Raw genomic sequence first — 13,754 nt, forward strand, 5'->3', positions numbered from 1 at the left:
ACTGACAATAATGGCGATCAAGATACAAAGTGTAATTTTAACAAACGCAAAAGATGCAAAGTGTATTTTAACAAAAGTGTAACATAAGATATTAAAATAATATATGAGAGATTTGTGTACAACAGAATTATTAGACATATTCTTATTTATTAGGTCATCTTTTGCACGTAATTTTATGGAATTTGAATCGATGTTATATCGAGTAAAAATGTTAGTATCGCAGTGGCAAACTCTAGCTTTGAATTTAAAAAAGTTTAGAATTGTCTATTATTATGATTTGACGTCAAGAAAGTGGACGTCATCTTGTACAAAAATTCTTTATTTTATTTGATAATTTGTTTAATGTAACTAATTTAGAAAATTAAAGCCGTTTATTTATAATTTTGATAAGTGTTGTAACTAACCAGAATATAAAAACTTTAAGTCATGTGCGTGTGATAAAATAATCAGTGAAAAAGTGAAGTGAGTGTGACGCTTGAGTACATGCTATTGTGATTTGTGTCGGTGATGTAATTTAGGAGATTGGGTGGCTTCGTAGTGGCAGGTACTACAATGGAAGAATCCTCATTCACTATCCCAGCTGACGACAATGGTGAGACTGAGCTCGACCCTAGAATACAGGTCAGTGAATGAAAAATAATGTATGAATATTAATAGTTGCATCCGTAACAGCAAAGATGAGTGTCAATTTTGTAGATTATTTCTCCAACGAGCACAATGGATACGATATTTTATATCAAAACATGAAATACGGACTTATAGCCAGCAAGGAACTCTCAGAGTATCTTAGAGAGAGATCGAATATAGAAGAATCGAACTCGAAACTTTTGACTAAGTTAGCGAAGCAAGCGAATAGCAACTGCGCTCAGGGCACCTTCGCACCCTTCTGGGGCGTCCTCAAGTGTTCGGCTGAGAAACTGTCCAATTTGCATCAACACATGTTCCAAAAAGTCAGTGAGCTAGTCAAAGATGTAGCCCGCTATGCAGATGAGCTTCACAAAAAGCACAAAGCTGTTAAGGATTCAGAATCAAGTACTTTAGAAGTGGTATTACTCATACAGAATACAAAACAAGCTTTACAGAAAGCCAAGGATGTGTACACATCTAAATCAGCCGAGCTTGAAAAGCTTAAGAAAGAAAATGCCTCCTCTAAGGACATTGAGAAAGCCGAAGTTAAAATTAAAAAGCTGCATGAAGACTTTAGACAGCTAGCAGAGAAGTACAGTCTTGTGAAACAAGATTTTGAAAAGAAAATGACTCAAACTTGTAAACACTTCCAGGATGTAGAGGAAGCTCATTTAAAACAGATGAAACAGTTTGTCAATGCCTATGTTGACATAATTCAAAATAATCATGATCTAATGGGCCAAGTTCATAGAGATTTCAAGCACCAGTGCCTAGAATTAACTGTAGAGAAGTTGTTAGAACAGTTTCTTGTGGAAAAATACAATGCTTTGGAGAAGGCAAATCTAATGGAACTTATTCCCACCCTGCCAAAGCCTGGCTCAGCTAATAATTCCATATCAGAAGCAGATCAAATATCCACAGTGTCTAACGGGTCCCACAAGCCTGCCCAGCCGGCTAAACCACCTAAAAAAGAGCCTTCATTTGCATCTAAGACCTCAAGGAGAACAACCTCCCTATTGAATTTATTTACACCAAATTTTCAGAGTAAAGATGAACCCAGTGTCAGTAATGAAGGTGGTGCTCCTTGCTCAGCACCATCGAGCCCCAGCGGAACACCAGCCGCTGATGTTGTGCCAGATAAAGATGATAACATGAATCGGAGTACGATTCGTGAATCAAAATGGTTTCTCCGAAGTAGGAGGGCAAAAAATAAACCAAAAAAATCAAAAAAGAAAAAGGATGAAATATCAGAAAATTCAAATGCAGGTGATAAGTCTGACTTGGAAGAGAAAGAGGAGGAGACCCCTAAAGAGGACCTGATGAATTCCCCGGAGGTAGATGAGGAAGGCTTCTGTATAAGGCCTAAAGATGAAAAGGGCAGTGTTTACTCCTCCACCGACTCTGACTCTGAAGAGGAAAGGGAACAAAAGATTCATGTTGAAATAAAACCAATCAGCAATGGAAATGCTCCAATGTCAGCGAGTGTTGATGAGCTCAGGGCTACAGTAGAAAACATAGGCCTGAAATATAAAATTGGTACGACCAGACGAGGTTCCAATGCTAATACGAGCAAAGTGAGCAGTGAGTTTTTAGTTGACTTGAATTTCCCCAGCCCCAGTGTTAGTAACCCAGCTTCACCTCACGGTAATATCTCGAACCCTTACGCTCCGTTGCAGGCGAATCAGTCAAATTTACTTGAAAGTCCCACCCCAGTGTCGACCGCCGATGTCGGCGATCTATTCTCGGAAGTCGGTGAAATGTCTCAATCGAACTTCCGAACGTCAACGCCAACGATATCCACTATATCGTTGCCGCGTCCGCCGTCGCGGCGATCCGAAGGCGACTTCCGAACGGCCGGCTCCTCGGGGTCGCGAGGGCCGTCACCTCTCACTATTGGCATGGCAGACACCATACCCCTAGCTGTCGCGTTCCATGAAATTATACACTCCTATTTCCGTGGGACGGAAGAATCGAAATGCCAAGTTAAGATGTCTGGAGATATGATGCTTTCGTTCCCTACTGGAATAGTAGGCGTACTCGCTAACAATCCTAATCCAGCAAAACTCTGCTTTAGGCTGAAAAACATTCATAGACTGGATAATGTATTGCCTAACAAGCAGCTCATTAGTATAAACGCCATGATGTCCACTCGTGACACTACCGTTGTAGAATTCAATATGCCCGCATTAACATCTCTGTTAAAGAGACAGTCGGAGAAGAACCCTACAGCGCAATACTTCAACGTGGATATCTTGAAATATCAGATACGACCGAAAACCGGTGCAGCCTCCTGCCCGTTTCAAATGGTAGCCCATTGGAAGTGTGAGCAAGATCACACAGACCTCAAAGTAGATTACAAGTATAATCTTCATGCTATGAGTCCTCCATCGCCATTGCTTAACGTCTCTGTCTGTGTGCCTGTCAGTGGCTCAGTTAAGAACATAATCGCTATGCCCAAAAATATATGGAACTCTGAGAATGAACAAGCTCTGTGGAGATTTACGGAATTGTCTCAGCATTCGGAGGATAGAGGTGTAGGGTCACTGAGAGCACGATTTGAGCTGACCAGTGGGCCTTCAAACAAAGCAACTATCTCTTCCCAGTTTAACTGTGAGGGTGCAACGCTGTCTGGCATTGAGTTTGAACTCATTGGCAGCGGGTATCGACTTTCACTTGTGAAACGACGCTTTGTATCTGGCAAATATATTTGTGACAGTGAAGTGCACTGATCGATCCAATTTCTTATTTATGCATGTACAGCAGAATTTGAACTTGAGGCAAAGTTATGGAATTAATATCTTATTTGACATAAAATATGTTATCATTGGTACCTTATGGGACTGTTTCCTGTCCACAAAGACATTATATTACATTTCAATCACAATGTATGTCAATTTTAATGTTTTATCAATTAATTACTTACCTAGTTTTTCTTTTAGTTTAGATACTTATGATTATTTAATAAAATCTTTTGTTCGATCTATATGTTATGATATATTTGCAATCGCACCAACTTATTCTCGAGAGTATATACATGTGCCATTATTCATGACTAACTCATAGATATTAATGTGTATTAAGAATATATATTAATTTTTCTAAAACTTTCACATTTACAAGCATCATAGATGTAAATTAATTAAGTACCTCTAAATGTATAATTTTAACTAACTTTATAAATGTCATCACAAAATTACAAATTGCAATAAGTATTAGGACCTTTGTTTACAAAGAAACGCAGGTATATGATACTTTGACCCTTAAGTATGGTGATAAATGGCTTAAACAACATCTTGCAACAACATAAAGTCCATCACAAGATGTGTTGCGAGTCTTCAAGATACTTAAGTAAATGCCCAAATATCAGATACTTGTGTTGCCTTATTTGCAAAGATTTCATTTTATCGTTTAACAAACTAAGCCCATACTAACACCAAGAAATAAAGCTTTAAAATCATAGAATATATCTACATTATGTTGCTATTTGTGAAGCTATTTGTGGTGAAAACATGGCTAATTCTATTGTACAACCTCTGAACTAAATTGACAGATCTAAATCTAGTGCTATCCTTTTCTGCAGAGAGCATTATGAAAGGGACAGCAATACATTTAGATTGGTAGGTTAAGTTAGTATCCAGATTGAGTACATGAAAATTATTTGTATTATTTTTTGCACTATCTACCTCCCGAGGTCAATAATGTAGATATATCCCAATTGCTATCTGTTCAAATATTTTCCACAACATTACTTAATATAACTTAAATTAACATTGTGTATTTAGTTACAAGTAGGTATATAATCAAAACATTTATTATCTACTTTTATGGAGTATTTAAACAATAATTTTACTGAATACTAAGTTTATGCCAGTGTATTGCACCTTTTTATTGATTATTATGTTAGTTTTAACATAGGTGTTATATTTCCATCACTTAGTTATGATATTGGAATTTAAAATTTTACATTCTTAGTTCAACAACACTATGAAATAGTGATTACAAAAATGACATATTGTGCTACCTAATGGGTCTTACACACTGTCGACTAGTCGTCCAGCGACTAAGTCGTCGGCGACTGCGACAAAATGTTTATACAGAAGTCGTAGTGTGAGCATGTAATCGCCGCGACTATGTACGCAATAGGCATACACACTACCATTTGTTCCTTTTCTCCCTAGGGTTAAGGTTGTGTGGAAGAGATCGCTATTCAGCGATAAGACATTTTAAGTTTTTTTTAGGGTTCCGTACCTCAAAAGAAAAAACGGAACCCTTATAGGATCACTTTGTTGTCTGTCTTTTTGTCCGTCCGTCCGTCCGTCCGTCCGTCGTGTCTGTCATGAAAACCTATAGGGTACTTCCCGTTGACCTAGAATCGTGAAAGACAGGTAGGTAGGCTTTATAGCACAAGTAAAGAAATAAATCCGAAAACCGTGAGTTTGTGATTACATCACAGAAAAAAAAATTACATGTGTTTCAAGTTTCAAAGTAAGATAACTATACCGAGTGGGGTATCATATGAAAGGGCTTTACTTTTACATTCTAAAACACATTTTTATTTATTTTTAAGCATAATAGTTTTTGATTTATCGTGCATAATGTTGGAAAAATGCCTGAGTACGGAACCCTCGGTGCGCGAGTCTGACTCGCTCTTGGCCGATTTTTTTTTTTGTAATTGGTCATTTATGTTTTGTGGAGCAATAAAGTATATACATACATACATACACTACGACATCTATATATAAATTACAGATTGTCACAATCACCGATGACTAGTCAACAGTTCGTTATGATTCTGGTAAGCCAACAATAATATGGAACTTACTGCATGTTTTTCCTGCAGAATTCTGTACAATACAATAATCAATATGGAAATTGTATGAAGCCACACACATTCAATTTCCATTTATGTCAAAGAATTCTGTGTGACAAATCATGTGGTGTAATTTCACAATACAGACCTTACCCTTAGTAAGTAATATGATTTATGAATCATGAATTATGAATTTAAATAATTATAGTTAAATTTTATATTCTCTATTGAATTGATTTGGTAAATATCATACAATTTAGTTATTGTTTAAATTGATATGAATCTCTAAAGAATGCGTATTTTGTTTATTTGAGTGTATGAATATTATTTTATATTTTTCTTATGAACATTATAATTAAGTATTGGCATACTTTAATTTATCCATCTGAGGACTTTTTTGTTTATTGTTGTTTTAGTGTTGATTAATTTGTGTTTTGATGTTAAATATTAAAATTAATAATTGCTTAGGTAGTTTTACATAATATTCATATTAAAATATTACTCAATAATTGTAATCTCATTTTGTTTCATATGTTTTTAGGTTTCTTAAAAAAATACTTTACATTATCTTCATATTTGGCCTAAAATAACCTACTTCTGTGGTTAATTCTCTTGTATTTAAACAATCTCTAAACCTACGACCGAGTTAATAATCAATCCTATCTATAAAATCAGTCGATAGATTACTTAGCAATATTGTTCTTTGTCAAAAATTGTATTGTCCTTTTGGACAATGAAAAGTGTTGCTTGCTGTAAAGTCCATTATCAACAGATTAGGGCTAGATTAATTATTATTTATTAATTTCGGACGTAAACCTAGTGCTATCCTTGTCTGTAGGGATCATTGTGAAAGGGATAGCAATAGGGGTTAAGGTTTAGAGATTGTCTACAACAGAATTGGCCACATAGTTTTTATTGAAATTTCTTTGTAATAAATAGTGATGCGTAAACCTTTACCAAAAGTGAAGTGTTCAATATCTTAAACAGATTTAGGATTAATCCTATACTTTAGTACAACTGAACCATTCCATTACTGTAATAATTGTAATATCTATAAGTTCTTTAATTATGTAATTTACAAATCTGGATCAGCTTTGCGAAAAGTTTAAGATTGTGCATAATTTTTGTAATTTTCTGACACATAATGAGAGCTAATATACCATAGAGCCATCTAGAGAAAGACTTTGACAAATAATACCCTAGTTAAACGCAGTTTGTTTTGCTTCCTGTAACTTGTTCATTTGAAGCTTGAAGTTAGACTCTGTAGACTCTTAGAAACAAAAGACTATTGTATTATCTCACAACTAGTTTTGTTGGAACTGTCCCACTTTACATTCTTTACCTTTTACGTACCTATCCCGTACGTTATCCCGTTATACGTTAATTATACTAGAGAAATCTACTATTTAAAATACCTGGAGAAATCTGTAGAGGTTGGAACTTGGGTTTTGTGGGATTATTATCCACTAAAACTGCTTCAGTAACAACCTTAAAGGCATATCGAGAGGTTATGAGATCTACGTCATATTGAGTCTTGAGTCTGAATAGGCACCTTCTAGGTAAACGCGTCCCATCTTAGACCACATCATCACTTTCCATCAGGTGTGATTGTGGTCAAGCGCTTACCTATAGTGAATAAAAAAAAATCTTAAAACTCATCATCAACTTAACCCATCGGTGGCCTACTACTAAACGAAGGATTTAGGCTACAGTCCATCACGATGACGAATGATTAAGTCTTCACACACCTTTGAGATCATTTTTTAGTACTCTCATGCATGCATGTTTCTTCAGAATGTTTTTCTTCACCATTAAAGCAACGCATTACATCAACTTTTAATATGGGTATTTTCAAGTCACGAGTGAATAGGCATGTTCTTGGGAAAGGCGCTCCATCGTAGGTTGCATCATCACTTGCTAGCAGGTGTAATTGCAGCCAAGCTGTAGTCTATAAATTAAAAAAAAAACCCTGAATAGTTTGTATAGAGGTGCGTGCCCAAGAACTCTGGACTCCGAATAGGAAGCCGAAGTCTTCCAGTAGGCTATCACTGCTTCAACTGAGGAACTCTTAGGGTGAGATCTATAGAGCGCGCTCTGCCTTTGCTTAGACCACCTTAGACTTAAGACAGAGTTAAAACGAGACAGAGCTATATCTCTCACATAAATCTGTCTCGTTTTAACTCAATCTTAAGTCAGAGTGAGATCTAAAGAGCGCTCTTTGACTTTGCTTAGACTTAAGACAGAGTTAAAAAGAGACAGATGTATATCTCTCACATAAATCTGTCTCGTTTTACCTCAATCTTAAGTCTAAGCAAAGTCAAAGTGCGCCCTTAATTCTCACCATGTCACTAACGGCCTTTGCACACCGCGTTTTTTAAACGCGCCGTTGACGCGCATTTTAGAAACGTGCGTCGACGGCGCGCTTTTATCCTACAGAGCAGTTTTTTGTCGTCTGTATCGCTACACACGCGCGTTGGCATCGCGTTTGTATCGATTCAAAGGCGTGTTAGAATTTATACAGGTGTGCAAAGGTCTACAGGCTGCGTCTGACTCGCGTGCGTATCGCGACTGTATCGCTACAAAACGCGCGTCAACGGCGCGTTTAAAAAACGCGGTGTGCATAGGCTCTAAATTAGCTCTCATTTTCGAAGTTTTGAGGTATAACTAAACAGCGGCTACTACTATGAATGCGTAATATTTTTATATCTTGAATTAGGCGTGTATAATTCGAAAATAACTATTATGTCTGTAATATTGATAATAAAATGTAACAATAAGAATTTGATGGACTTTATTTACAATACCGAGATTCTTTAATCTTAAAAGAGATGTAATAAAAGTGAGTATTAATTTCTTTAGTTGTTGAGGTGCTTTTTAACGTAGGGACAGGAAACTATCCGAACATAAGGTACATTTAGTTTGTTGTGACTTAGAATAAAAACGCATAGAAGATACACGCAAGATAAACCAAGCGTGAAATGGCTTGGTTCACCAAATCCCCACATTAAACTTTCAAGGGTCGAATGTAAAAAGGTCCAGTACGTACCTAAACAAACAAGGTTTATGTGAGAGGTTGTAAAAATACATCGGAGAAACAATGATTTTCCGATGTACTTGATGGAAACTTAAAGTTTAGCTACCAGCCGGTTATGCGCTTGTTACATAATAATGTACACAAATCTAAATCCACAACGAAAACGAACGACAATCTTTTCACTGGTTTTTTTTTTGCAGAAAATGAGGGTATGACTAAAAGTTTCACTTTACGGCCGAAATTAATAACTCATCTATATCTGTCAATAAGTTTCATAGCAACGTTGTTATTTGTCAAGAATTATATGATCTTTTTTAAGAAATAGCAAAGTTGCTAAGTTACTTATCGACAGATTAAAGATAGGTTGATTATTAATTTCGGCCGTTAGTCAACATTCTGTGGATGACCGAATTGAGTAGCAGAATCTACTCTTGTTGAAACTTTTCCAATTCAAAACATTTTCCAAGGATTCAAAAGTTATAAATCCTCAAATGTTTATCAGTACAGAAGGGTTTTTCAATCGAGAAAAATGAACACCAAACTCGGCCGTTGTATGGACACTATGCGTTATTATTCTAAGACCTGTGACATATTTTTATCTAAAAAGATAGCGATAATACAATAGTTTTGTTGAGATTGCGTCTCCAACCATTACGATGTCTCGTTTGTTTCCCGTCTCTACATGTTGCTTGCTTCTACCCCACGCGTGGGAACGCGCACGCGTGCCTTGCGATTGTCTCAAATTATTCAAAAAATTTCAGGTGGAGCTTGAAAAGTTGAACGCAGCGACCGATGAGATCAATAAACTGGAATTGGAGCTAGATGTGAGTATGTTTCTGTCATTTTTCCGGTTGTACGTACTTATAGTAAGCGTAAAACAAGTTGTCAAATCTGAAATTGCAATATGGCGGTTTGTACAGCAGCCCGTTTGCGACAGCTACAATGTACCTTTGATTCGATAACACACGCTCCCTATTGGCTACAATCCATTGTTGCAACAAGAATACCATAAATTTAGCCAATCACAATTAATTGCGATTGTAATAATGATTGATGCAGATTTTACGCAATCGACCTGCTGGTTCTAAACTCAATTGACAGATCTTTTAATGCTATCCTTTTCTCCAGGGAGCAAGATGAACGGTATAGCAATACATTACCTGTAATTTTGGTTTATTACGTATAATAGATTATTAAAGTGCAGTTTCTACATTCCTTTAAGTACATATTTCCTTTACAAACTACTTAATACATTTATATTAGAATTGATTTTAATAACTAACTAGGTATAATTAATACAGCTCATATAATTACTACCACTTTTCGCATCAATAATATCGTTGAAATTTAATTATTGGTTAAGAGGGTAAATGATTCAAGGGCTTATAATTATGGGGCTTCTATGGCTTCTTCAAGGAACGTATTTGTATGTTCCATATTTTATTACAACGTACGGGCAGATTAGTGGATAGTGATACCCGTACCCACGACTTCATCCGCGGGGATGCCGGTTTTGCAAAAATTACGTGGGAACTCTAAATTTCCGGAATAAACAGTATCCTATGTCAGCCTCCAGGATGTCTTTCATTAAGATCGGTTCAGCTGTTGAGCCGCGAAAACCTAACAGATACACTCACACATTTTAACACACACTAACTATGACTAGTTAGTTAGTAGGAAGTCATAGAACTGTGACTACCTACTTCGGAACGTATTTTCACGAATTCGGATCGGATGCAGTGCGTAAAAGCGTCCTTAGGATTCTATTTTTAACCCCCGACCCAAAAAGAGGGGTGTTATAAGTTTGACGTGTGTATCTGTGTATCTGTGTGTCTGTGTATCTGTGTATCTGTCTGTGGCATCGTAGCGCCTAAACTGATGAACCGATTTTAATTTAGTTTTTTTTTGTTTGAAAGATGGCTTGATCGAGAGTGTTCTTAGCTATAATCCAAGAAAATCGGTTCAGCCGTTTAAAAGTTATCAGCTCTTTTCTAGTTTTCTGGTAGAAAAGAAGGTTAGATAACCCTTAGGTTCATAATATTCAAGTGTCAATTGTCAAATGTCAAGCTGTCAAGATGGACGTTGCCTAGATATACATAATTACCTATTTATTTGAAAATGATTTGTCGGGGGTGTTGAAAATTTTTAATTTACACTTGTAGTTAAAAGAAGATATTGATGATATATGGAGAGGGATTATGTTAATTGCCTAGTTCCGTATTCCGTTAGTGTAACATTCACACGATAACAATGTAAGTCCTTTGTGTAAGCTTGGCCCATATTAATTATCTATAAACGTGTAGAAGTTACTGATTAAATAGTTGGCGCCACTCAAATCATAACAAATCATAACATCATATTAGAAGGCGTCATTGATTGGCTGAAGTTGTTCAACATCTGATCGATAAACGTACTGTATATAAAATTCTTATAGTTTTTAGTTGATGAATTGTAGCATAATAAAGGATAATATTTGTAATCAATATATAAGATGAAAACATCTTTATTACTTAGATGATTTGTTAAACGAGCTTGATGATTTGTATATTAGTCACTAAGTTTATTCATTGTACAATTTGGATTGGCCGATAACGATAATGCTGCGTACAGACCGGCCAAACGAACGCCAACGAACGGGTTTCGTTGACCTTCGTTGCTGCAATCTGAACGGCTTAGCGAATGCCAACGATCGCTCGTTGGCGTGTGCCGGCGATCCGAAGCGTGGCGGTAACATCAAAGAAATCGAGCTATTTGATCGAACTCTGTTTGGACGGTCGCCGAAGGCCAACGAACGAACGCTCAGTTGAAGCAAGAGTGCGTAGCGTGTAGACGTCCAATTTGATAATTACTTGGATATTTCTTATCGTTTATTTTTTCTTGTTCTTGCTAACTCGTTTTGGTATATAAAACTAGCAATTACAATGATGTCGTCGTCGACCATGATTAAATTGCGAATGAAAGAGAAAAGAACCGGAATCAAGTGCCAACGAACGTTCGTTCGAGCACTAAATGTATTTGGACGTATTAACGAACTCCAACGAGCGTGCGGAAGCCAATGCTAGCGAACGATAAATATCCATCGTTGGGCGTTCGTTGGGCCGGTCTGTACGCAGCTTAAGATAAAAAGGGGAGTGGCTAATAAACGTGGAGAGGTTACCTGTAAGAGTGGTTTTAAAACTACGACATTCGAAAATATACTAACGTAAGAGGAACAACATTTATTTGACACAAATGTAAAAGTTAATAAATTTAAATATGACGTAATAAAAGTATAATAATTTATCATAAAGATTGTGTTTGTGATTTCGTCAGACCTTACCCAAAAGGTCAGAAGTGGGACATCAAGAAAATATAATATTTTCTTGTCACGCTCACGGCTCAGAAACAAGTGGAAGTGGAATACAGAGGAACGAGAAAGAAGTGGAGGTCTAGTAGACCACAGACATTTTGGAGCACAAGGCCAATATTTGGGCCTCAATATATCAAAGTACTTAGTCATGGCATCAAAGGATTTCTGGATAAACGGGTAGGATCTTTCCATGATTTTATTTTTATTGATACCTATTAATGGTAATTTTTTTTTTATTTGTGTGGGTTTTCGTTTTGTTTGTTCTACATTTAGTTATCATTTTGTTAAGAAGCTTTGCTCCGAGTTGGAATGGAAATTATATAACGTTATGATACCTAGAATTACCCACATTTTTATAATTCATCTTGTATATTGGTTATACAAATGCGATCGACCTTCAAATTGTGGTTTAAATAACATTGAGGTATTTAGAAGGCTTATTTTACAATGAAAAATGAAAAATGTTTATTTACAAAATACAGTCTTGTACAATTTTCCTGTGTTTGGTGGTACCCGCACTAGGTTATCCTGTATCGTGGGTACAATGGAATAGATAGTGAAGATAGTGTTAAACAATATAAAAAGTGTGGTTTACTTAATGATGGGCGTTATTGTTACTTTCAAATAGTTTTCAGGATGTATCTACTATGTCCTGCCGGGGTTTTATTTCTCATTGAATGATTGCACAGGTGAATATCTCACGGAACGTGGTATTTCAATCTTCACACTTGTAATCGTGTGCCGCATTAGTTTGGTTAAGAGTTACGATAGGGATTTATTTTCACATAGTGGTTTTGTTTTACGGAAGGTGAATTTCTGGATTTAGGTTCAATCGTTTGCTGCATTCATTGTATAGATAGATGTTTTCCTGTTTCTAGCACACAGTGACGCGATATTATCACACAGCACTCATTGGGCATCTTGAATGTTGTTTTGTGAAATTATTATTTTTTGTAAACCGCTTTGGGATAAGGTAGAAAAAGTTACATGAAATAGCTTTTCGTTTTACGCCTGCCAGTGAAATAATCCGTCTCTACTTGTAATGGTTACTAAGTGATTGGGGATATAAAATGTTAATTGATAAAAATGAAGGTGATCCGTTGTAATAAAGTAATAGTGACCAGGGTTAATAAATTGAGCATTTTGAGAAATATAAATCCTAAAATGGGTGTAAAAGTAGGTTTATCTTATCTGGTTATTCTTTAACTAAATTTAAAATTATGGTAGGTAGGTAGTCAGATAGTTTTAAATACGGGGTGCATAAATAAGTGTTTTTTTTTTACAAAAGTGAGCAGAAATGTTTTCATTTATCTATTTTTACCACTTGAAACGCGTAATGTTTGAGTTTCAAACATAACTTTGCTGATAACAGCTCACCATGAACAACCCATGGCCGGCCCACTACTGAGCAACAAGTGTCTCCTCACAGAATGAGAAGGGTTTAGGCCGTAGTCTACCACGCTAGATAACAGCTAATTTACTTTTAATACTGGCACAATAATTTGAGTACTACGAGTAGTAGGTAGGTATAGTATATGGGCAGCGGGGTTTTTTTTTTACCTGTATTCACGCAATTAACTGTGTACTGCCGCATTTAAATGCAATATGATTTTGTTTTTATTGGATTAACATCGCTTGGCGGGTTAAATTCCTGGCAAATGTTCTATTAAAATTAGAGTAAGTTTTTTTTTTAATGGTAATATACCTACAGTACTGCCCTTAGGGCAGGGCGCGATAATAAGTACCTACTACCAAAATACTATTATGTGTTCCGTTTGACGTCCGAAGTCCATTTATGAAGAGTACATCGCTCCTTCCACGCGCTTTCGCTAGATGTCGTTGATTTCCGTCACGCAACCCGTGCCTTCAACGCCGCCAACAGCCGTTCTGTGAACTAACTAACACAAGCCACAACAAGCCACCATATTTCGTCA

At 36.3% G+C, this 13,754-nt stretch overlaps 2 protein-coding genes across 3 annotated transcripts in view; both read left to right on the forward strand.

The window, feature by feature from the left end:
• The first annotated feature begins 275 nt into the window (after positions 1 to 275).
• LOC123881243 (SH3 domain-binding protein 5 homolog) overlaps positions 276 to 13,754 on the forward strand; it is a 34,175-nt gene continuing 20,696 nt past the window's right edge. The window contains exons 1-2 of one of the 2 annotated variants that reach the window (XM_045929951.1): positions 276 to 621; positions 9,233 to 9,295. In XM_045929951.1, the coding sequence (XP_045785907.1) occupies positions 553 to 621; positions 9,233 to 9,295 (132 nt within the window). In that variant the 5' untranslated portion in view covers positions 276 to 552. Of the gene's footprint in view, positions 622 to 7,672; positions 9,296 to 13,754 lie in introns of those variants that run through there. The other variant, XM_045929950.1, reaches the window with a different exon arrangement.
• Positions 615 to 3,891, forward strand: LOC123881239 (F-BAR domain only protein 2). Its single transcript, XM_045929944.1, has one exon. The coding sequence runs from the start codon at positions 678 to 680 to the stop codon at positions 3,354 to 3,356; it is 2,679 nt and encodes an 892-aa protein (XP_045785900.1). The 5' UTR covers positions 615 to 677; the 3' UTR covers positions 3,357 to 3,891.

The sequence above is a fragment of the Maniola jurtina genome, chromosome 3 (assembly GCF_905333055.1).
Source record: "Maniola jurtina chromosome 3, ilManJurt1.1, whole genome shotgun sequence".
In the NCBI taxonomy this organism is placed as follows: Eukaryota; Metazoa; Arthropoda; class Insecta; order Lepidoptera; family Nymphalidae; genus Maniola; species Maniola jurtina.

Excerpts from the sequence above, each read along its gene's own strand:
- LOC123881239 (XM_045929944.1), top strand. The coding sequence starts at position 678 with ATGAGTGTCAATTTTGTAGATTATTTCTCCAACGAGCACAATGGATAC.